Genomic DNA, 22,682 nt, shown 5'->3' with positions numbered 1-22,682 from the left:
ACCACAAGACCGAGCATCGATCTGAAACAAAAAGAAACAAAGGAAGTGGAAGAGATCCTAGCCGACAGGGTTAGGAAGATAGGAAGACCTGTACGGACGATTCGTGAATTCCTTGTCAAATGGAAGAATCTCCCTACAGAGGAAACAAGCTGGGAACGCGCCGAAGATCTGAACTCCGCCGCCACCCACATCGCAAGGTATGAAAGTAGTCGGTTGACGGGGACGTCAACCAATTAGGTGGGGGAGGATGTCACGGTCATGCCTGTCCAGGGCCTGTTGCCCATGGCCGCATGCCCATGACAAGCCATGTCACGGTCATGCCTGTCCAGGGCCTGTTGCCCATGGCCGCATGCCCATGACAAGCCAAACCCTTGTCATGTCTTTTCATTCTAGTGTTTTTCCCTTTGTAATTCTAGAGCGTATGACACCTCAAGAAAATCATGTCTAGGCCTGACAGAACTAAAATGGCCCAGAATGTACTATAGGGGGATATGACTAGTCGTCAACTTCTCCCTACCCAAGGTTATATATGCTAAGCCGTTGTTATCTTTCTCTTGCTTGCTTATATAACGTCTCTTTCTAAAATCTCTCTTTCAAAAATCTCTCTCTCTCCTCGTTTTCTAAAACCTTCTTTTAAAAACCGAGGCTAGAGGCTCGACCGTACGTCGCTTGGCCGTAGGCGACGCAAGAACAAATTGGCTTAACTCACTTGTCGCTGGAAAGTGAGTGCCGCACAATCGCTAGTCCGCTGCCTTCGAAAGTGCGATTGTGTCACTGAGCAGCCCAAGTGATAGAGCCCAAACTCAGCTCAGCGACAACTCATTCCAACTCGAAGCTCACCTGAAAGGAAAGAAAGAGCTCCAAGAACCAATCCTTGTTCCCTCTTTGACGTCGATCGAACCCAGTTTTTATCTTCTTGGAACCTCATCGCCTACGCAATTACAATCAATTCTTGATCGCTCGCGGTTGAAGCCTCACAATTTTGTGAAATTGGGAGCCCATTATTTCAAATAGAATTCCAACTTTGATTGCTTCTTCCTCGGAGTCTCTCTCGCCGAATAGAGGATGCTGGATTTTAACGCCTTTGAGTAGGTTTGTTTTTTTTTATGTATCTGATTGTTCTTGTTTCTGTGGCGAATTGGTCTTCTGTTCTTTGTTCTCTCGATTTCTCTCATGTTTTGGCTACTTGGGGTTTTCTTCATCTCTCTGATCACCGCCTCTTATTTTCTGCCAGTTCGAATGGGTTTGTTCGCTTTCAGTGGTCCGTTCATGACTTCGCAGTTTTAATCTTGGAGTCAGCCCATCTTACCCTCGTAGCGCTACCAAATTCTTACCATCTACTGTCTTGGCTGCCTTTGACAGGGATATCATGTTATCACTTGTCATAATTAACTTTGTCATGAGCACGCGACTTTGAAAACCAGAAATCATTGTGGTAAACTTGGAAAACGCTTTAACCAATCATGGTCTTGCTTAACGCATTCCATTCTGATTCTTCTTTTTTGTTTTGTCTATTTATATCTATTGAATGCAGCTATCTTTATAAGATATCTCTTAATCGGCCTTCATCAAAATGGAAGTTGAGAGTTCAATAATAGTTTGTTTATGTTGATCGTCAAATATCTGTCAATGAGGGTTTGTTTTTGGTGAATCATTATGCTGTTTTTTTTTCTTAGTTATTCGCCAGGTTTGATGCCTCAATTTGGACGAATATGTTTAAGATAATTTGTGATTATCCTGTCGGTCTTATTCTTTTGTTGGAGCTATTTTTATCTTGTTAGGTCTTTAAAAAGTTCCAAAGCTACAAAGCCAACATGGCTTGACACTCATGATTGATCGTTCATTTGAAGGGGAATGAAATGAAATACAAAGTACTTTCATTTTTGTTTTCTTAGTCACTTGTTAGTACACACTTTATGAATGAATTTTGTAGTTTTTTCTCTTGCAACTTTTACCAGGTATGTAGATATAGGCATTAAATATATCATCCCTCGTCCTGCGTTTTCTTTTACGTGTTCTTTTGTAGTGTATTTTCATTCCATGTGCTTTCTCGAGGATCCTTATTTTCTTCTTTATTAGAAACTCGCCTTTTTTTTCCTATAAAAGGCTCGCCCTTTTATTTCTTCTTATCTCTATATTAACTTTGACTGGTGAATTTTTTTTGAAACTAACTTCATTCCTATTGGATGTATTCCCTTTGTCTCTCTTTGTTTACTAGGTAATGAAGGATTTTCATGGGAAGGGGGAAAGATCTAAATTCAACATGCTCTTCTGAAAGTGTAACTGATATTGTAGATAGAAGTCAGCAATCTATTTGTCCCACGTTAGGGTCTAGAAATCATATATCCTCCAAAGCCTCCTTATGGTCAGGCTTCTTTACATCTACTTTTTCAGTCTTTGAACATAACAAGGAGTCCTCTGTCAGTGAAAAGAAGGCAGTTCATTCTCGACACAATGTCTGGACAACTGTAAGAAGAGTTATGACCAGTGGCTCAATGAGGAGAATACAAGAGCGCATACTGGGTTCTCGCAGGAGTGGTGTTTATAGCTCTGGTGGTGATATATGGCTCCTCGGTGTGTGCCATAAAATTTCCCAAGATCAGGCTTCTGATGATGCAGTTACTAGTGACAGTGTAGCAGGATTTGAGCTAGACTTTTCATCTAGAATTCTGATGACCTATCGTAAAGGTTTCAAGAAATATGCTTTCTTTTAGTTATACTTATGTCATAAGCTTGCATAATTTTTCCTGGACAACTTGCGGTTAACTTATATTTTGCCTCTCCATTTATAGGTTTTAATGGTATTCAAGACTCAAAATACACCAGTGATGTAAATTGGGGTTGCATGCTTAGAAGCAGCCAAATGCTTGTTGCTCAGGTGTTCATACTTCATTTATTTTTGTGAGGTTTATGCTTTTCTTTTCATTGTTGTTCTCAATCTCAGTTCTGGTGTCTTGTTTTTATTTATTTACTTGTAGTGACCTTGTTTATTTTGGTTTTGAGGTTTTCCATAAAGGTATTCTATTGTTGTCTTCTTCTATTAATCTCCATATTATCTACAGGCATTACTTTTTCATAGATTAGGAAGATCTTGGAGAAAGACTTCACAGAAGGTATTGGCTGTATGGTGTGATGAGACTGGAAGATTTATTTGACATACTGGTTTATTTCCCAACAAATCTAGCAATAAACCTGATTGGCTTTAATTTGCAGCCACTGGACAAAGAATATGTTGAAATTTTGCACCTTTTTGGTGACTCGGAAACATCAGCATTTTCGATCCATAATCTTCTTCAGGCAGGAAGGCCCTATGACCTTGCTGCTGGGTCATGGGTGGGACCATATGCCATATGTAGGTCATGGGAGACTCTAGTCCGCTTAAAGAGGGAGACTCCTACTCCCCAAGACCAGCAACTTCCAATGGCTATTTACATTGTTTCTGGAGACGAAGATGGAGAGAGAGGTGGTGCTCCAGTTTTATGCATTGACGATGCGTCAAGACATTGTTTTCAGTTTTCTAAAGGCCAACTTGATTGGACTCCCATTCTGTTATTAGTTCCTTTGGTTCTTGGACTTGAAAAAATCAATCCAAGGTATGTTATAGTTGTTTACAGGCCTCGTTTTTGTTTTGTTTGTTCTTTTTTTAATACTTTGGGTACTCATTTTAATAACAATGAAATAGAATTCTTGTTCTAGATGTTGTGCTTTTAGAGGCTATAGTTTTTCCCTAGTTATTAGTTCTGCATCTCCATGCTAGTAGTTTCGTTGAAAATTGAAAGTTTTGGTAATAAGTTGTCAAATTTGAACCTATAGGTTTGGGAATTGTGGATGTATTGAGTTCTTTTAAGTCTAGCATTGCTTCATGATGGGAGGATTTGCAAGGAAGGGTGGGGAAGATTTTATGTCTATTATTAAATTGGATTTTGTGATAAGAAAGTTGGAAAAATGAAATGTGAAGATGTTTGTTGCTTATGGACACGAGGCTAAAATCCAAGATTTAGTGGGAAATGTAATTGTGATACCACGTTTATAGGAAATGTGGCTTTAACCAGACGAAAATCAACTGGTAAGCTTGTTAAATTGCTGAAGACGAGATATTCATTGCAGCATATCAATTTTGGTTATGTTTTTTGGCTTGCCTTCATTTTAAGATTGGATCTGAACAAAATTATGGCTACTGCCATTAATCTTTTGGGTAGGAAATTAAAGAAGGGGCAATTTTATACCCTGCTCTAAGCACATTGCCCCCAAGTATCTAGGTTCGTTCCCCCCCTTGGTAAAAACTGGAAATGGTGAAATACTTGACCTTTTGGGAGACCCTCGTGTTCAAAATGCAGCTGGAAATCCAAAAAATGGGGGAAAATTCTAATCGCTAAGAGACGTCAATTCACCTTGGTGTTGTCAGTTTTTAATTGCCTTCCACTATTACTTGTATGTTTTTAAAGCACATATCACTTGTAACAAAGGATCGGATGAAATTCAGGCTGTTTGGTATGATGGAATCATATAGGAAAAGGGATGGGAATGGGTAAAGAATTGCCATTCCCTTAATTGGAAATAGGTTTATAAAGGGGGACATGAGGCCCATACCCAAGGATTTTTTATGCATATAGAGAAGGGTGTTTTGCATCCCTCCAATTACATGTGAGTTCCCCATTTCCTCTTATGTCTTTTTTATTCTTTTCTCTTCCTTTTTATTTGTTGCTTTCTTTTAAACATATGCTGATTCTGATGGGAAATTTGGTCAAGCAAATTTATTGTGCCATTGAATGGGTCAAGTTAGGGCTGAGAACTTCTGCAGGATCGATTGTTTCACCTGATGTTGAGGTGAATAGGGATTCATTATGAACTTGATACAATTGCTTTGATCTGTGATGGGCTCAATTGTCAATCTCTTCTATCTGTTGGTTGAGATTGTCGCTCTTCCTATCAGTATTGTTGGAGCCTAATCTCTCTTATTCTTGTGAAAAGACGTGTAGTTTGAGGACGACTGTCTGAAGCAATTTGAAAAGCAATTTAGCACTGGATTAAGAAGCAGAATGAGAGATTTCCATTGGACATAACCCTTAGCGGTTTGACTCTCCTATTTCCATTATTCTCAAACAATTTTGTTTCAAAATATAAACAACGGGAATGCAATTTAGTGGATGATGTTATTTTCTAACTCGCAGCATAGCATCTCTCCCTGCATCAGGCAACTGCTCATTGCCTTTAAATCCGTGTTCATATCAACAAAAATTCTATTTATGTCCAATTTATAAGCCATGATAACAAAAACGTTGATGGTTATGCACTTCATGGTCCCTTGCCCTACCAGCCATGACCTGAGATTGCCAATTTCCGAACACCGTTTACCAAGTCTTAATAAAGGTCTTGAAATCTTTATTCATGTTATAAACTTTTATTGATTGTCATGAAGATGTATTTTGTGTGTTTGCTCGCTTGTTTGCTATAATATAGCAGGCTCGCTTGACTAATATGGGGACCTATATGTTATATTTGTAGTTTGACTAGTAGAAATTGGAGCTTAGAAATTTAAGCTCAACATATTTATGCAACTTCTGAAGGTACATCCCATCATTACGAGCAACATTTACCTTTCCCCAAAGTCTCGGGATCTTGGGGGGGAAAGCTGGTGCTTCAACATACATCGTGGGTGTTCAAGATGAAAATGCCTTTTACCTTGATCCACATGAGGTTCAGCAGGTACATTAATTTCTTTTGGACACCCTCTTTGAAGAATGTCTAAATTATCCTTGCGTTCTTATGTGTCTGATATGTGATATCAGTGTGGTGACACTAATAGAGAAATAATAAACTTGCAATATTCTGGTTTTTAGTGCTCCAGCTGGATGCTTTGTGAATCCGGAACAAGTCTACATACGTGTTAGAAACTTGAATTAAGGTCTGAAATGTTTTATAGTACCACTTAGAACTTGCAGGCGTTATGATCAATTGTAGTCATGTGGATTCAGCAAAGTAATGAATGTTACAATGTAGTACTTTTCTTAACTCTATTATCTGAACAAATGTCTCTCTCTAGGATAGATGTACTTTTTTGTAAATAAATCTTAGTTGGATAAAATGTTCAATCTCTCAATTATATATTTATTTGGTTTAGGATATACTCTATAGCCTTCGTCACGAACTATGGAATCGTGGAAAAATATGTTTTCATTATGATTATGGCTATGAATTTTGATTCTTTATTTGAGAATTGCAGTATGCATAAGAAAATTTTCACATATTAACTTTTGTTTAATCCCACCCATTGTGTTGTGATCTTCATTCTTCAAACAAGAGCACGTCTTTGTTCCTTATGCTTAATCTTTGTTGCACAATTTGCTTGTTCATATCAATTTGCTGTCGTAGGTAATGACTGTCTAGCAATGCTTACATTATAGGTAGTTAATATTGACAAGGATGACCTGGAGGCTGATACTTCCTCTTATCACTGCAAGTGAGTGTTTCCATCTCATAAATTTCTCATGGTTTACTGTTTTTTTTTTTCTCTCTTGCCTTTCATTCTTCCTTTCATTCTTTCTTCTTTTTTTTTTTTTGGTCTCTCATTTATATATATCTATGTTGGTTTCTGTAGTGTCATCCGTCACATCCCGTTAGAATCAATAGATCCTTCTCTAGCAATCGGGTTTTATTGTCGAGACAAAGGTTTGCACACCACTCTAGCTGCATCATTGAGGATGGGAACTTGATTGAAGCACATCATTTTGTAGAACTTAATCTTGGTTTCCTTTCTTTTATGGTGCCAGATGATTTTGATGACTTCTGTCATCGGGCATCAAAGTTAGCAGGCGACTCATACGGAGCTCCATTATTTACAGTTGCTGAAACACATTCCTCAAATTCAGTGAGACACGGCAATGCATTGAATGATGGTAGTAGATTAGTAGTGGACAATGCCGATGTGCACGTGCCAGACGAAGGAGGGGCGCAGGAGGATGACTGGCAATTACTCTGATGAAAAAACAAAGAACACTTTGGGGAATCTGGGAGGAGTTGTTAGTCGATTCGTCCTGAATTTCAGCTTTAGACTTCGAAGTTCCGTTGAGCTTTCTGGCTAATATGACTGAATAGATGGGAAGGGTATGCCTAATATGTCAATTGTTTTAGTTTATTTAGTGTTACTTGTGCAAAATGCATTAAGCTAATTTAGGTTTTTATTTGTTGAATTTGTTTATTCTTGGTTCATTTCCGGATGAGGTTAGCCTACATTCGTGTGTATGTGTATAATAAGCAGGTTCAATTCCAATTCATAATGAATTATTAATGCTCTGATTACTTAGAAAACTAGGAAAATTATGTATAATGTCTTCTTTTTTTAGTTCATGAAACAGAAAGGCCTGGAAAGTTTGACCTTTTAGGGGTTGGTGGAAGGTTTTGCATTGCCTAAGAATAAGACGTTCGGATATAAGATATTTGAGAAGAATCAGGCAACTGCACTTGCATGTGAATGCTATCAGAATTTCATGCAAGGTATTGACTTTAAACAATTTTATTGCATTAGTTAATCGTTTGTTGTTACCTACTTGTAATGGCTCTACTTTTTGTTTAAAATAAGGTCGTGTGAAAAATTATTCTAAAACAATTCACTTTTGACATTGTCATGCACTCCCGCCTTCATGAAATAGATGTTTTGGACCTAATTTAACCTTTGAATGTCAGGTAACTTAACATTGATATGACTTTTGTGGTACTTACCATCTCATGAAAAATAGTCTTTGTAGTGTCTTTTCATGTGGTAACTTGGGCCTTTATCATAACCACACCCTATCACATTGCTCGCCAGAGCATTGTTATTCATTTGAGTTGTAGAGGCTATTTGGGAGTTACTTTCTTGAATATCTTGGCATTCCATTTAAGCTATTTCTCATAATGACGAGCTTCCTCTATTAGAGATATCTCATTGCTCATTCGAGCACATCAACTCTCAAGTTTGAATACAGGATCCTAAGAAACTCTTTGTAAGCTCTAGTGTGGTGGCTAACTTTTCTTTAAGCTCTCAAATGCTTCCTCTGTTAATAGGTGTAATTTCGTGTGCCTTGGATTTAAACTAAGATTCAAAATTTGGATTGGCACTTGACAGCCTCGGTAATCCCATGCATTCCTTATGACATACTACGTCACTTGTTGGCGTTGACCTGTTTGCTAGCCTCTAACACTTTCACCACTTGGTTTTTAAATCATGATATTTAGAAGCTCTATGTAATGGCTCTATTTTCCTACTAAAATAGAGCTGCTACAATATTCCTGACTTGTCATTGTTATGCTTAAACATTCATTTTAAATAGTTCATAAACGATGTCATGCACTTACACCTTAAAAATAAAATTTTTAAATCAAACCAACAACATTTAAGAAACGAAAAACAAACGAACTAACGAAAACTAGGAAATAAATAATATTCTATACTAACCCTGACTAATAAGTAGAATAAAAATGTAGCTACCCTAGTACCAATTCTATGGTCTTTAAGAATACTATATAGTTTGAGTATTGAGTATTTTAAGAAAAATTCAGTAAGTGACACCACTATTAGGGTCTAGGAGTACATGCACATGTAATATGGGGGGACTTATCCTTTTATCATGGTATATCATGACCTTAGATAGCTTTTCCATCTAGGTAAGGTTGGATGTATAGTATTTCTCCATATATGACCATTGCGTGTGAGAATGGGTCCACGAGGTGGGCTCGCACACCCCTTGAGCCTAACTTGTTAGAACAACACTCGCTAATGGGCTCTTTGTCGAACACCACGAGAGAAATGACCGTTAATACATCATGATAAATATAATGTCATTTAATACATCATGATAAATATAATATCATTTAATACATCATGGTAAATAAAACGTCATTTAATGCATCATGGTAAATATAATGTCATAAATCATATATCACATTATATGCGTCTTTACACATCATAATGGAGAAATATCTCAATACACGTGTCACAAAAAAAATGCACGATGTCTCCATAGCTTATGGTCAACATAATATGTAATGCAAAACAAACCTCCAAATGTCTCTAACATAGCAAGTGTGTGAATTATGCTTACATAATTCTGGTGCATTTCAGATTACATAGTTTAGCTTCTATGACCTTTTTTTATGGAGGTTTATTGTAACGACCCGAAATTTTCTACTTAATTTAAGGTCACTACTGTATACGTACCATAAACATTGAATGCGGAAGACTTCATTTAAATTCCATAAAACATAACCTTTAACGTAAAACACAGCCATGGACTTACTTGTTTCGAAAACATCTTTAAAATGACACAAAAAAGACTCGAAATAAAATAATTAAGCGTTTAAGTTTAAAACATTCTATTCTATCCTAAGTCTAAGAAAATAAATGCCACTATCCTATGCATGTGCCATGATCTCGAGTTGCGATGCCGTCGTCAGCCGTACAGGGATGTCTTGCCTTAACCTGAAAAATGTAGTAGCACATGGCTTGAATATTTATAGAAATACTCAGTAAGTGACCCCACTATTGGGGTTAAATGCAACAATCACATGCAATGAAATGATGGGACCTATCTTTCGTTTCGTTTCGTTTCGTTTCATTTCGTTTCGTTTTCTCTACGGTGTAATCTTAACAGGTAATCGTGGACATATACCATATACTCTACACGCAGCCCATACGTGCGAGTATGGGCTCACCAGCTAGTTCACACACCGCTGGGCCACTGTCCCTAGCCGGTGGGCATGCTCTAGGGGCCTACCGGGACCTGTTAAAACTAAAACCGTCACGGCAGCGTTATGCAGGGCATAACGATCGTTGTCCTGCCATTTGGATGTACACGTTCGTACCCTCGTGATGGGATAGGGATATCCCCCCAAATGCATGATCACACAATATGCATGAGGTCCCACTAGTCCTACAGTCATCATTTAATGAACATAACCCCGTGTCACGTTTTCATGCTTACATGTCATTCTCATTCTCATTTCGTTACATATCATACATATTCCTAGCGGGGTTATGTATCATGCAATTTACCGTATTTCATGTCATACAATTCATTCAGTTACATTCCAATACTCATACAACAAGCCATAATCGTTCAAGGACCACACATCGTTACATGCATTACACATCACATCATACTAAAAGCCGTTCACATAACTACGTACTTAAGCACAATAATCTAGCATACAATACATCATATCATAAACAAGTCATAACGTAAACACTTCATAGTCATATCGTTCTCTAACTTACCATAGCCTTAACGTTCTTATACCTATCACGGACATATCATTACGTAACGTACCTTAGTCATATCATCACCAGAACGTATTCTAACGCCATCGTTCTATCAATCTATCACAAACCTATCCCTTTCTACCCATAACCTAACCGTATTCTTTCATCAATCTCTTCTATCCATAGCACTCCGGTGTGTAACCTAACCTTAACGTTTCATGAATGTATCTTACTCCTATCGTTACATTTCGTTTTGTGCATCATTCTCGTATCTTATCTCAAACATCTCCTAGAGCACATCGTACCATAATTATTATCATACAATCCACATATTATAACATAACATAACATATAGAAAGCATATCGATCCACAGACAATTCACACATATCAATATATATGACACGTGCAGAACCACAGTGCACGTGTCAACATCAAATATAACCATGCCGATAGTAAGGTCACTTACCTGACCAACTTAAGTCGTTGTCACGAATATATCTTTAATTAAAGTTCGATTCCGTCCTTTGAAATCCGAGTTAACCTATATGAGCCCATGACATTAGTTTCAGGTTTGAACTCTACAACATTATTTCTCTAATTTACATTCGTCCATTGTTAAAAGTCTGAAATGTTATATATCTATAATTATATTTTTATTAAAAATCTTATTTTTCATGGTTACGGTATAAGAAAGTAAATACTCTATGTAAACTCTATGTATTTACTGTTTACCTCTTTCCCTCTATATTTAGTTTGTGGTTTTTAATTCCCTAATTTTCTTTTTATTTTTTTATCTGTTTCCTTTTAATTCTGTTATCATGCCTTCCGAATTTCCAGTGATCTCTGTTTCCAAATCTTTCCTTATCTCAGTGTTTCCTATTCAAAAGTTTTCTGGGCCATTCTATCATCTATTCATTTGGCTACTGATAAAAATTTGATCTAATATTACTAATTTAACGTGATGGACTAGAATCGTATAAATGATTGACATTTAGTTTCTAACTCAAAAAGCTAGATCATTGTAATAATTCAATGAAGATCTAGTTGTGATTTCTAAAAAAAAATAGGATAAAAGAAAATAAAGATTTAATATATAGATCAGATCTATTTTCACTCAAATCTCCGGTGAATCTCAACTAGGTAAAGGTCATTCTCATTTTTTTCTCAAGTAAATCTTAAGATTATTGATTTTCTGTTTCTTTTTTGCAGTAATGCTGGCATAAAGATAAGTTGAGGAGAGATAATTGTGGGAAGAGATGAGAGGTTAGTGGAGAGAAGTGGGGAAAGATTTTTTTTTTTAATTAATTAATTTTATTATTATTATTATTTTAACTATTTTATAATTATGTTTATTCGTACATTTATGCATCATGGCATCTAAATTTGATCACTTTTATACATCATGACATGATCATATCATAACATGGTTTATCATGGCATAACATAGCTTGACATGGTGTAACATGACATGACATAATATAGCATATCAGTACATAGCGTAGTGTATCATTATCCAACATAGTTTATCATAATTTAGAATTACACAATACAAGACTTATCATATCATATCATATCATATCATATCATATCATAGCATAGCATAACATAGCATAACATAACATTCAAGCATATGACACATGCTGGAGCCATGGGACACGTGCCATCATATATAAGACAATTCTTTCAACCAAATTGATAGTGGAACCACTGACCTGATTAGCTTAAGTTGGTGTCACGAATTTATCCTTAATGAAAGTTTGATTATGTTCTTTGAAATCTAAATCAATCTATAGAGCCCTAAATCAATCTATAGAGCCCATGACATAAATTTCAAGTTCAAACTTTCTGCAAACTATTTCTCTAAATTTTAGAATGACTCATGTGTTAGGCTTCATGTAAACATTATCGCATTTGCATGAATAGAATCTTTAAATGTCTATAAGTATGAATAGAATCTTTATACATATACGTTCATAAGTACGTGTATAATAATATATATAATAATATATATTACTATTAAAGATCTCATTGTTAGTGTTTTAGGGAAGACTTTAATGGGTCACATAGAAAGCACAACATCAAATAATTAGATATCTAAGAAAAAGGTAAGCAATTAAGTTAGTTATTTTAAGTTACAATATTTATACTTTATTGCAGACATTTCAAAATTCACTTAATTTTCCAAGCCATAATAGCAAAAAATAAATAAAGAAATAAAGAAATAAAAATAATTATAAAAAAGTTGTTAAAATAATAATAATAATAAATAAATAAACAACAAAAACAACATTTCCCCCACTTCTCTCCACTAACCTCTCATCCCTTCCCACAATTATCTCTTCTCAACCCATTCTTACGCCAGAAAGTAACAACTGCAAAAACAAACAGAAAAAACAATAAGATAGATTTGATCAATAAGGTATATATTAAATCTTTATTTTCTTTTATCCTATTTTTTTTTAGAAATCAGGGTCGTTAGATCTTCATTCAATTATTACAATGATTTAGCTTTGAGTTAAAAACTAAATGTCAATCATATATATGAATTCTACCAAATCAGAGGAGTAATATTAGATTAAATTTTTATCACTAGCCCAATGAATAGATTAAAAATAGAATGGCCAAGAAAACTTATGAATAGGAAACACTAAGATAAGGAAATATTTGAAAATAGAGATCCACTCAAAATTTGTAACACATGATAACATAATTAAAAGGCAATAGATAAAAAAAATAAAAAAAGATTAAGGAATTAAAAACCACAAACTAAATATACAAGCAAAGGTAAATACAGACCGTAAATAACAGAGTAGTAAATCCCAGAATAACTTGAAATAGTTGTAATAAGATTTTTAATAAAAATATAATTATAAATATATATAACATTTCAACGTGATTATAATACATGTGTTGTATAGATATGGCAACTCTAGAGGAGTGAATAGAGTTTTAATGATAAAATAAAGGTGATTAATTTTTTTAATTATGAAACTTTTTATCAATAGGTAGAAGATGATAATTACTAAAACAAAATAGTTCAAGTCAAAACAATAATCAACTGGAACCTGCAATAAATCCCAATAATAATTTTGAAATTAAGTACGAAAGTGTTAGAAAATATGACAAGGTTTATAGTGGTTCGGTCAAACTCGACCTACTCCACTTCACAAGCGCCTCTTGAGAATTTAAATGAAGAACTTTCTTGACTCTTTTCACGGATCAAAGTCCAACCACTACACCGCTCTTTTTACAAGTTCAAGAGCAAACTCAATCCTTTCCACGGCTCAAGATCAAACCAGTACTATTGGAATTGTGTAGTAACACACTACAACTCTCTAAAATAGTAGATTTGACAATTTGAGCATTCACAACTATTTCCTCACATTACAATAAAAATCCCTTCCAAGAATAAGATGAAGAGAATTGGAAGCTTGGAGAGAGCAACAAAAAATGGAGGTTTGGAGAGAGCATCAAGAAAGGAGGCTTTGAACAATTGAGGATTGAAGAATTATAGAAGTTGTGTGTTAAAAATATGGGGACCTCACATTACAATAAAAATCTCTCCCAAGAATAAGATGAAGAGAATTGGAAGCTCGGAGAGAACAACAAAAAATGGAGGCTTGGAGAGAGCAACCGGAGGCTTTGAACAATTAAAAATTGAAGAATTATAGAAGTTGTGTGTTAAAAATATGGGGAAATTGATGAGTTTAAACGGAGAAGAAAGGTGCAAAAAGTAGAAGTTAATATTGATCATTAAATTGTATTAAAAGAGAAATGGAAGACCGGGATTAAAAACAAATAATAAAAAAAATTTCTAAATTTATTTTTATTATATTTTTAAAACATAATAATATAATAACAATATAATATAACCATGACTAATTCAAAATTTATTATAAATATTATAATAATAATAAAAAGTAATATGAATAATGGTTACCTTTAATTTTTAAATTTTATTATAAATATAATAATATAATAATAATAATAAAAATGATGCGAGTAACCAAAATTTTAAAATATAATAATATAATATAATAATAATAAAAATCGATGTGAGTAATAGTTAGATTCAAATTTATATTATGTGTAAATAATTTTATTTAGAAATATAATAATAAGAAAAACTTCCCAATATGTTACTCTTCCAAAATTATAAGTGTCATACTTTGATTTAGCTGTCACATCATCACATTGGGGATGTTGTCTCGACTGTAATTTTTTCGTTTTAGCTCTAATTTGAGTGATTGACAATGAGTGAAATCGCTATTCCCACTTATACTATGTACAGTTCAAAATACTGAAAATAGTTAATGATTAAAAATAGGTTTGTTATCATCAAAACATCAATAAATTAATTAATTAAAATTAATTAATATAAGATTAAGGCCAAAAAGCAACAACATCAAGTCTCCATTGATTGCAAAATCTGAATGAAGAAGAAACTAGTAAATGAGCCGTGTGAGATCATTTTAGATGATTAGAGAACAATAATAAGAGGTGCAAGTGCAACTAATATACGGTTGCGAGGAGTATGCTTGTCCAACTGATTCTTGTGAAACTAGCATGTTATGAAATCACTTAAAATATCTAGGTAGAAAGTACAGATGAAAGACAAACCACTCCAGGTTTTCAACCTTCAATAGATGAGAAGGAATTCAGATTGTTTTGCAGTCCTAAGTTTGACCCCTATCAAGAGTAACCATTACAAGATTAGAGAACAATAATAAGAGGTGTAAGTGCAACTAATATTGCGAGGAGCATGTTTGTCCTACTAATTCTTGTGGAATTAGCATGTTATGAAAGCACTTAAAATATCTCAGTTTCTACAATAGGTAGAAGATGAAAGACAAACCACTCCAAGTTTTCAACCTTCAATAGATGAAAAGGATTTCAGATTGTTTTGTAGTACTGCATGTCCTAAATTTGACCCTCTATCAAGAGTAACCATTGGTAAAGAGATATTTCAACTCTATGGGAAGAAAAAAAAAATGAAGTTAAAAGATTTGTTAGTCAATCATTCCAAGGGTGTTTGTCTTACTACTTATACATGGACTTCGTTGTAAAATATTCCCTACATGGTAATCATTGCACACTTTATTGATTCAGAATGGAATTTGCATAAAATAGTTTTCAACTTTTGCCAAGTTGCTAACCACAAGGTCGAGACAATTAACAAGATTATTGAGAGCTGTTTATTAGAATGAGAATCAATAAGATTGTCTGTGTATCACAATTGATAGTACAAGTTCTAATGATATAACTATTTTGTATATTATGGGAAGACTTAGGAGTTGGAATTCACTTATCTTAGATGATGGAGAAATATTACACCAGGTGTTGCGCCCACATAATTAACTTGATTGTGAATGAATGTTTTAAAGAAATATATGACTCCATTTCTAGTGTTAGCAATATGGTGAGGTATGTTAGTTCTATCCCAAGAAGTTACAAAATCTCAAGATTGTGTTGAACAATAAAAAATTGAATGTAAACCATTTGTTTGTTTGGAGGTGGCAATTGAATGGAATTCCACTCATTTGATGCTTGATCATGCATTGAAATTTGAAAAAGTATTCATAGTATTAAAAGAAGAAGAATTTGATTATGTTGAGCATTTCAAAGAAGTGGAATATGGAAACAAAAAATAGGGCCACTGAAAATCCTGTTTGTAAAGTTTTTGAAGGTCTTATATGATGTCACTCCAAAAATAGGTGGTTCTTTAGATGTGACTTCAAATTTTTATTTTCATGAATTTTAGGTATAAGTTTTAATCGAGTGGAGTAAGAATGTGAACTCTCTTTTAAGTAATATGAGTTGTAACGAATTACCTATCATTTTTCTTTTTGAATATTTATGACGGTAATATAGTTAAACTGGTGGTGGATGACATAAAAAATTATTTAATTCATTTATATAAATACTACAAGTTTTATGATAATACTCAAGGTCATGATCATTTGAATCAAGACTCACTTTTAGTTCCATGGGCATGGACACCATCGATAAAGTGAATTTGAGTGGTTCAATATTAGTATTATCACAATATAAACAAAAAAGAGAATAGCAAAATTCATTGAGTTAAAAGAATGATGTAGATCCATATATATCTAACCCGAGTGAAACTTGATAATTTTGATGTTTTGGTAGGGTGGAAAACAAATGAGTTTAAATACAGAGTTTTAGAGTTTTATAAAAAATTGCTCAAGATGTTTTGGTGGTTTTAGTGTGAACTTTATAGCTTGATTGAGAGGATTCTTGATTCTCTTAAGAGTTTTTTGAAACCTGGTGGAAGGTTTGATATGTACTCAAAATTAGATGGAAAACCAGTATCATTAGAGTATCATTAGATCTTCTTCCAATACTTGAAAATTTGGAGATTTGTTTTAAACTTGAGACACATCATTTTAAATCTATTTATTGTTTATTTGTTTCAATAAAATTGTTTATTTGTTTCAATGTACTCTATATAATATATCTCAATATTGTTATATTACATTTTATATTTTTTTAAATTTTCATATGATTTAAGACCCTCTTAACTCCACTAATATCATTCCACTAATATCATGTAAGAAATATTGTAATAGTAGGTTTTTTTTTTTTTAATTTTTTATTTTTTATTAAGCATACTTGTTAAGGATATTTAGTAATAAATTATAATTTACCATATATATTATATTTGATATTTTATTATAAGGCAAATATCTAATATTTTTCATATCCTTGTAATTTATTTGGTTATAAATAAGATAACTTTCACATCATTTAGGTGTGGTGGATTAATCAAACATTCTCATGGTATCAGAGTCATTTTGGTTTAGCAACCCGTATCCTTTCTTTTCAATGGCTTTTCAAATCTTCTACTGTTCTTCCCCACCACCATTGCTGGCTTTGACGCCGCAGGGGCAGTCGTCATGGCTGCCACATGCAGATCCGATTGATTACTCTTCGACTTCACCCTTTTGACCTCCAAATCATCCTTCGCCATACTCTGTACATACAACCTCACATTTTCCAAACATAGCCTCTTTCATTTTCTTCCCAATTTTTCCTTCATCCTTCATCCTTTACTGTTCTTCCCCACCACCATTGCTGGCTTTGATGCCGCAGGGGCAGTCGTCATGGCTGCCACATGCAGATCCGATTGATTACTCTTCGACTCCACCCTTTTGACCTCCAAATCATCATTCGCCATACTCTGTACATACAACCTCACATTTTCCAAATATAGCCTCTTTCATTTTCTTCCCAATTTTCCCTTCATCCTTCATCCTTCATCCTTCATCCTTCATCCTTCATCCTTCATCCTTCACAGAAACCTTAATCTCAGGATGCTCATTAGTGTTCTCTTCAGAAATATACGGAATCTCGACAAGCCCACCAACCTTTTGTAGAGATTTACCTTCGGAATCTGGGTGCCGCACTGGCCTCTTCGCCAACAAAGTTGCCGCCGCCCTTCCTGCCAAAATTGGCTCATTCGCCCAATGTGGCGACTCTTCCGACTGGCCTTCTCGCCAAAGTTGGCTCCTTCGCCCAATGTGGCGACTCTTTCGGCTTCAACATTGTCTTTGTCCCTTGCTCTAGGTTTCCCCCTTCTACTTCTTGGGGTTAGACATATTCTCACCAGAGCCAAGGCAGCATCGTCGCTAAGCGACAATCCCTCTTCATGGGTTAGACATATTCTCGTCGAAGCCAAGGCAGCATCGCCACTGAGCGGCGATCCCTCTACAATTTTCGATGGCCAAGAAAGTGTTTCTCTACGCCTCCTCTGAACCAGGTTGTTGACATCTTCACCAAAAGTGTTTCTCAACCTCTTTGAATTTTTCAGATCCAAGTTTCATGTTCGTTCAAATCCGACGCTCAGCTTGCGGTGGGGTGTTAAGGATATTTAATAATAAATTATAATTTACCATATATATTATATTCGATATTTTATTATAAGGCAAATATCTAATATTTGCCTTATTACCATAGGTATCTTTATTTATTGTTATTTCCATTTATTATTTGTAATTTATTTGATTATAAATAAGATAACTTTCGTGTGCTGGATTAATCAAACATTCTCAATACTATATTTAAACTATTTAGGACAAGTTCAAGTTTGTGCTCGAGTTTGTCTTCTTGAAGTTTGTGCTCAAGTTTGTTAAGAAGATGAACTAAAATAAGAGGTGTAGACTCTCTACCTAGACCAATTTATATGACCTAAAATCCAACTACTCTTGGTACCAGCTTGTCACTATAACTAAAAAGATAAAGGTGAAGGCAAATAAAATACGGTAAAATTTTAGCAATTTAAAATGAACATCATAATTAAAAAAATAATTGAAATCTAAAACAAGCGATGTTGTTCAAGTTTATTACAAATGAGGAATGAGTTCCCGATACAATTTCAAACAAAACATAAAAAACAAAAAAAATACACACATAGGGTTGACATCCTAAAACAACCCTTGATTGCGTAGTTCTTGAACACATCGTCACCTACGCCAGTGGTCAACAGTCACCTAAAAAAATAAATAAAGAGTAGGGTGAGTATAAAAATACTCAATAAACAACCTACTTGTAGGCTCTCATTAATTCCTGGTAAGTTACCACAATATTTTCTAGGCTCAAAATTCGGGCCTATCTCTATAGCTATTTGAGTCTTAGGAGAGACCTTTAAAGTTCTCAGCAGTTCTTTTGGTCTAATTCTTACCCCTTAGGGTATGTGTAGGGTATGTGTAGGTTGCTAAACCTTTTTGTATTTCAACTCAGGTAGTTTGAGTTACCTTGGCAATGAATGATTGATATCTTGGGTTGAGGTATGAACTTATCATATCCTATGAGATTGTATGACGCCTCTTTCTGAACATCGCTATGTAAAGTTAGTTACGACTCTTCCATAGGAACTACCATAGGGTCAAAATTAAATGAGGGAGTGGCCTCTTGTGCCAGCCAGCTACTAATCTACTTATGTGGTCCCTCATCCCCTCTTAAGGTGAGTTTACAGGATAGTGATCCTGTTTAAGGAGTCCGTGACTATCTCCACATATGATAATGACTCTCCTCTCCAACAATACTGCCTATATAGTTCCTCGTCCCCTCCCAAAATGGTTTTACGAAATTACTGTCTAGGCTATCAACTCGTCTTTACAAACAATAGCAACTTCTCATACCGCCATAACGCACCATCCTATTTGACCTTAGTTGAGCTCGACAGTATAAGGGCACTACTAGGTCTGACCTAGGTCCTCAAATAGTACTACTGAGGTATCAGAGAGAAATAGGAGGCAGTTGAGCTTTAATGATATCGTTCACTCTACTGATAACTTTGTAAGCCTTCTTTAGTTTCCTTGAGTGTCGTGGAGGTTTACTTAATTCTTAGGACATCTAGGTAATTTAAATCTCGAACTCACATGTTCAAGACACTCGGGACTAGCTTCTCGGGCCTAATCTAATTTCTATGAGCACTTTGGCCTCAACTACTGATCGTCGCTCATGGTCATAGGGTGAAATTGATCTAGCTCTAGTGCCCAATACTTAGCTTAGTACATTCGTGGATGTTTTGTTAGGGAGATAATCCTATCAATCACCTAAAGCACGAAAAAAATTATTAAACATTCATGTAAGCTCAACAAGGAGATAATGTCCCTCAATCACCTGAAACACAAATCATAATGTCTCATCCTCTTAACACAATGGAAAATATTTAAAATAGCATTCATCTCAAAGTCCCATCCTACGAGCATTTTAGTAATTTTCTACATCATACATAACATTCTCATCCAAAATTCTCTTCATGGTGTCCTAATCATGTAGATTTTAACAACCTAAGGCAAGATATGCTCGTATGCTAGCATGTCCTAACAATCCCTACAAGTATTATTTGAAGAAATTCTAAATGACTACTTGAATGATATTTGCATTCCTGAGTTTGCCTTTTCGCTTTCTGAGAGCTGTGAAATTTTTCTGCTAGGTCCCAACTCAAGTTAGAATAAGGTTAGTATGGAAATCAAAATGAAAAACGAGAGGAAAGAAAGTCAAAATGGGCCAAAAACTATCCACATAAAATTCAGATTACCTTGCTGATCAAATATTTCTTGAGATTCAAATCACTACACAAGCAAGATTGATCATGTCAAGCTTGAATGATTCTTGACGTGCAATATAAACTACGTAGAATTGCAAAAAAAAAAAAAAAAAAAAAAAAAAAAAAAAAAAAAAAAAAAAAAAACTTAGTTATTGGCTAAAGGAAAGCATAAATGCTCTTTTTACTGCATTTTTCAAGTCTCTTACAAAGGTAACATACATCACTTTATATAGCCTCAACATTAGAATCCTTATCCTTACCTGAGACATCCCAAAAGTTGTAACTTTCATATTTTATGACCATAATTAACTACTATGAATACTTTGATGGTCATATAATTAGTCACTACGTAAATAAGCCTTAAAATACATTAAGAAAACACAACTCTAAATTATCATACACCCAAAATTTGCAACCATCTAAGAATAAATGAATCTTGATTCTTTTTTAATATAACATTAATTGCAAGATTTTATGATAATTTAAACAACATTTTCTTCACGTTTTCTTAAAGTTTATATTACATTATTGATGTCTTAGTTCATATGAGATGTGTTTAGATGTGCTCATCATACATGGTAAGTCATTTAACTTAAATGATATAAACGTAATCATAACCATATAGTGCATGTCTCACAAAGATGTATAAGAATATCATGACATATAGAGGGCTATGATTACAAGATATTCATGCTTCATTCAATTCATCTAACCTAACCGTAGACGTTCTAACAATAAGTCCACTTATTAGTTTTGGCTAAGTCGATATCACTAAATTTTTGTTAACTAGTCGTAGCCTAATTCCGCCCGTTGATGTCCCTATTCATGGAACTAGTTTTACCTAATCTTCCTAAATCAATTCTAAACAACCATAAATATTCCTAATTGATCTAAACAATGGTCATAGTGTCCTCAATTACGTCAAAACAGCTTATAGACAGAGCCAAATTAACGTTGACCAATTTTTTTATAAAAAAATTACTTTGATAGTTGCCAATGATCGTATCCAATCCTTTATGTGAGTATTTGTGAGTAGGATTATCTTATATAATGCGTTTGTAAAAAAACCGAATCACAAATCTCTTTTTATAAGTATGTTAATCGAGATAAATTAATATTTCAAGAGGATGATCCTCTACGACCCGATTTTAATCTTGAGTGAATTATGAACTTTTATTTGTGAGAGATTGTTCTTTGATTTTCATGGGTGTGAATGACTTTTATAGCCGATTTAATAAATCTATCATTTTAAAGACTTGATAAAAAATAAAAATAAAAAAAAAAAAAAAAAAGTGCTACGAAAATAAGTTTCACGAGATTGAATTATCTCTTCCCATGTAAGAAATGTAGATGAATATTTTTCATTTAAGTGTTAATTTTGAGACTTGAATAATAGAACTCTACCCTCTTATCTTATGATCAGAGACAAGTTTATAACTAATTATAAATAAATTATTCATTAGATAATTAGTGGAGGTTAAAGTGCAAGATATAATATTATCACCTTTTACCAAATTGTCAGTTGTTCAAAGATTGATGTTCACATAGTGTTCATACCCATGAATACAACTTGTCCAATAGTGCATAAGAGTGTAATTTTAGGTCTAAAATAGAGTGATTTTGAGTTAATGAAGCAAGATTAATTTATTAAAAAGTTTAATAAATTAATTAGGTATCATTTGAGGTTAGATAGCTCATAAACTCTCATTTTCTAGCTCATAGTAACACTAAAATGATGCAGTTGAATTTTTTTTATATGTTCGAATTAATATTTAATATATTAAATGAGAAAAGTATATATTTATTTTATTTGATAGATTGAGAATAATATATGATGTATTTATTATATACCACAAACATAATAGATTAATATATGTTATTGGAGATTTTAGAAATTTGAATACAATGCAAAATATATATAAACGTTGCATGGAGGCTTTATCAAACTATATGAGAAAAAAAAAAAAAAAACCATATCAACTAAATTCTAATATTATCTAAACATGAACCAAACTTACAATTATTATATATTACAATATATTAAATATCATAAATCGGAAAGAACATTTTAAGAAATTTAAGCTAAATTCAACTAACTGAAAGAAGTAAAAACTCCCCCACATACTTTCTTCATATTTCTTAAAGTTAACCTTTATTATTATTTTAATTTAATTTTAACTAAACGAACGTGGAGACATTAGCACCAACCCTGTATGGGATTGGAACAAATAAACTGTTGAGCCTTACAAATTGGTAGTAAGGATCAATTATTTTGAAGTGGTCTTTATGATCTAATTTGCTATAAACTCCCATACGTAATTTTGATATCCTCAAGTTACATTCCCAAATATACAATCCATTTGAGGATG

General features: G+C 34.0%; 1 protein-coding gene across 3 annotated transcripts; it reads left to right on the top strand.

Annotated features, from left to right (window-relative positions):
- The first annotated feature begins 780 nt into the window (after positions 1–780).
- LOC111800055 (cysteine protease ATG4) lies at positions 781–7,288 on the top strand. 3 transcript variants are annotated; one of them, XR_015421540.1, is made up of 9 exons: positions 781–1,092; positions 2,219–2,688; positions 2,793–2,878; positions 3,063–3,113; positions 3,214–3,593; positions 5,568–5,706; positions 5,841–5,905; positions 6,405–6,460; positions 6,599–6,669. XR_015421540.1 is itself a non-coding variant. In XM_087125065.1 (9 exons), the coding sequence occupies exons 2-9, from the start codon at positions 2,481–2,483 to the stop codon at positions 6,977–6,979; spliced, it is 1,200 nt and encodes a 399-aa protein (XP_086981191.1). In that variant the 5' UTR covers positions 786–1,092; positions 2,426–2,480; the 3' UTR covers positions 6,980–7,288. The 3 variants fall into 3 exon arrangements, 2 of the variants coding, with proteins under 2 accessions (XP_086981191.1, XP_023539414.2); XM_087125065.1 differs by lacking the exon at positions 5,841–5,905 and adding an exon at positions 6,771–7,288 and having other exon boundaries at positions 786–1,092; positions 2,426–2,688; XM_023683646.2 differs by lacking the exon at positions 5,841–5,905 and adding an exon at positions 6,771–7,288 and having other exon boundaries at positions 787–1,092.
- Positions 7,289–22,682: the final 15,394 nt, after the last annotated feature.

The sequence above is a fragment of the Cucurbita pepo genome, chromosome 1 (assembly GCF_057944985.1).
Source record: "Cucurbita pepo subsp. pepo isolate OVF chromosome 1, ASM5794498v1, whole genome shotgun sequence".
Lineage (NCBI taxonomy): Eukaryota > Viridiplantae > Streptophyta > Magnoliopsida > Cucurbitales > Cucurbitaceae > Cucurbita > Cucurbita pepo.
The sequence above is the reverse complement of the archived record's forward strand: the minus strand, read 5'-3'. Positions and strand labels throughout refer to the sequence as shown.

What these genes read in the sequence shown, in the direction of transcription:
- LOC111800055 (XM_023683646.2), top strand. Translation starts at nt 2,235, where the DNA reads ATGGGAAGGGGGAAAGATCTAAATTCAACATGCTCTTCTGAAAGTGTA. An exon ending in TCTGATGACCTATCGTAAAG is followed by an intron (nt 2,689 to 2,792) that starts GTTTCAAGAAAT and finishes CTCCATTTATAG; the next exon opens with GTTTTAATGGTATTCAAGAC. An exon ending in GGAGAAAGACTTCACAGAAG is followed by an intron (nt 3,114 to 3,213) that starts GTATTGGCTGTA and finishes TTTAATTTGCAG; the next exon opens with CCACTGGACAAAGAATATGT.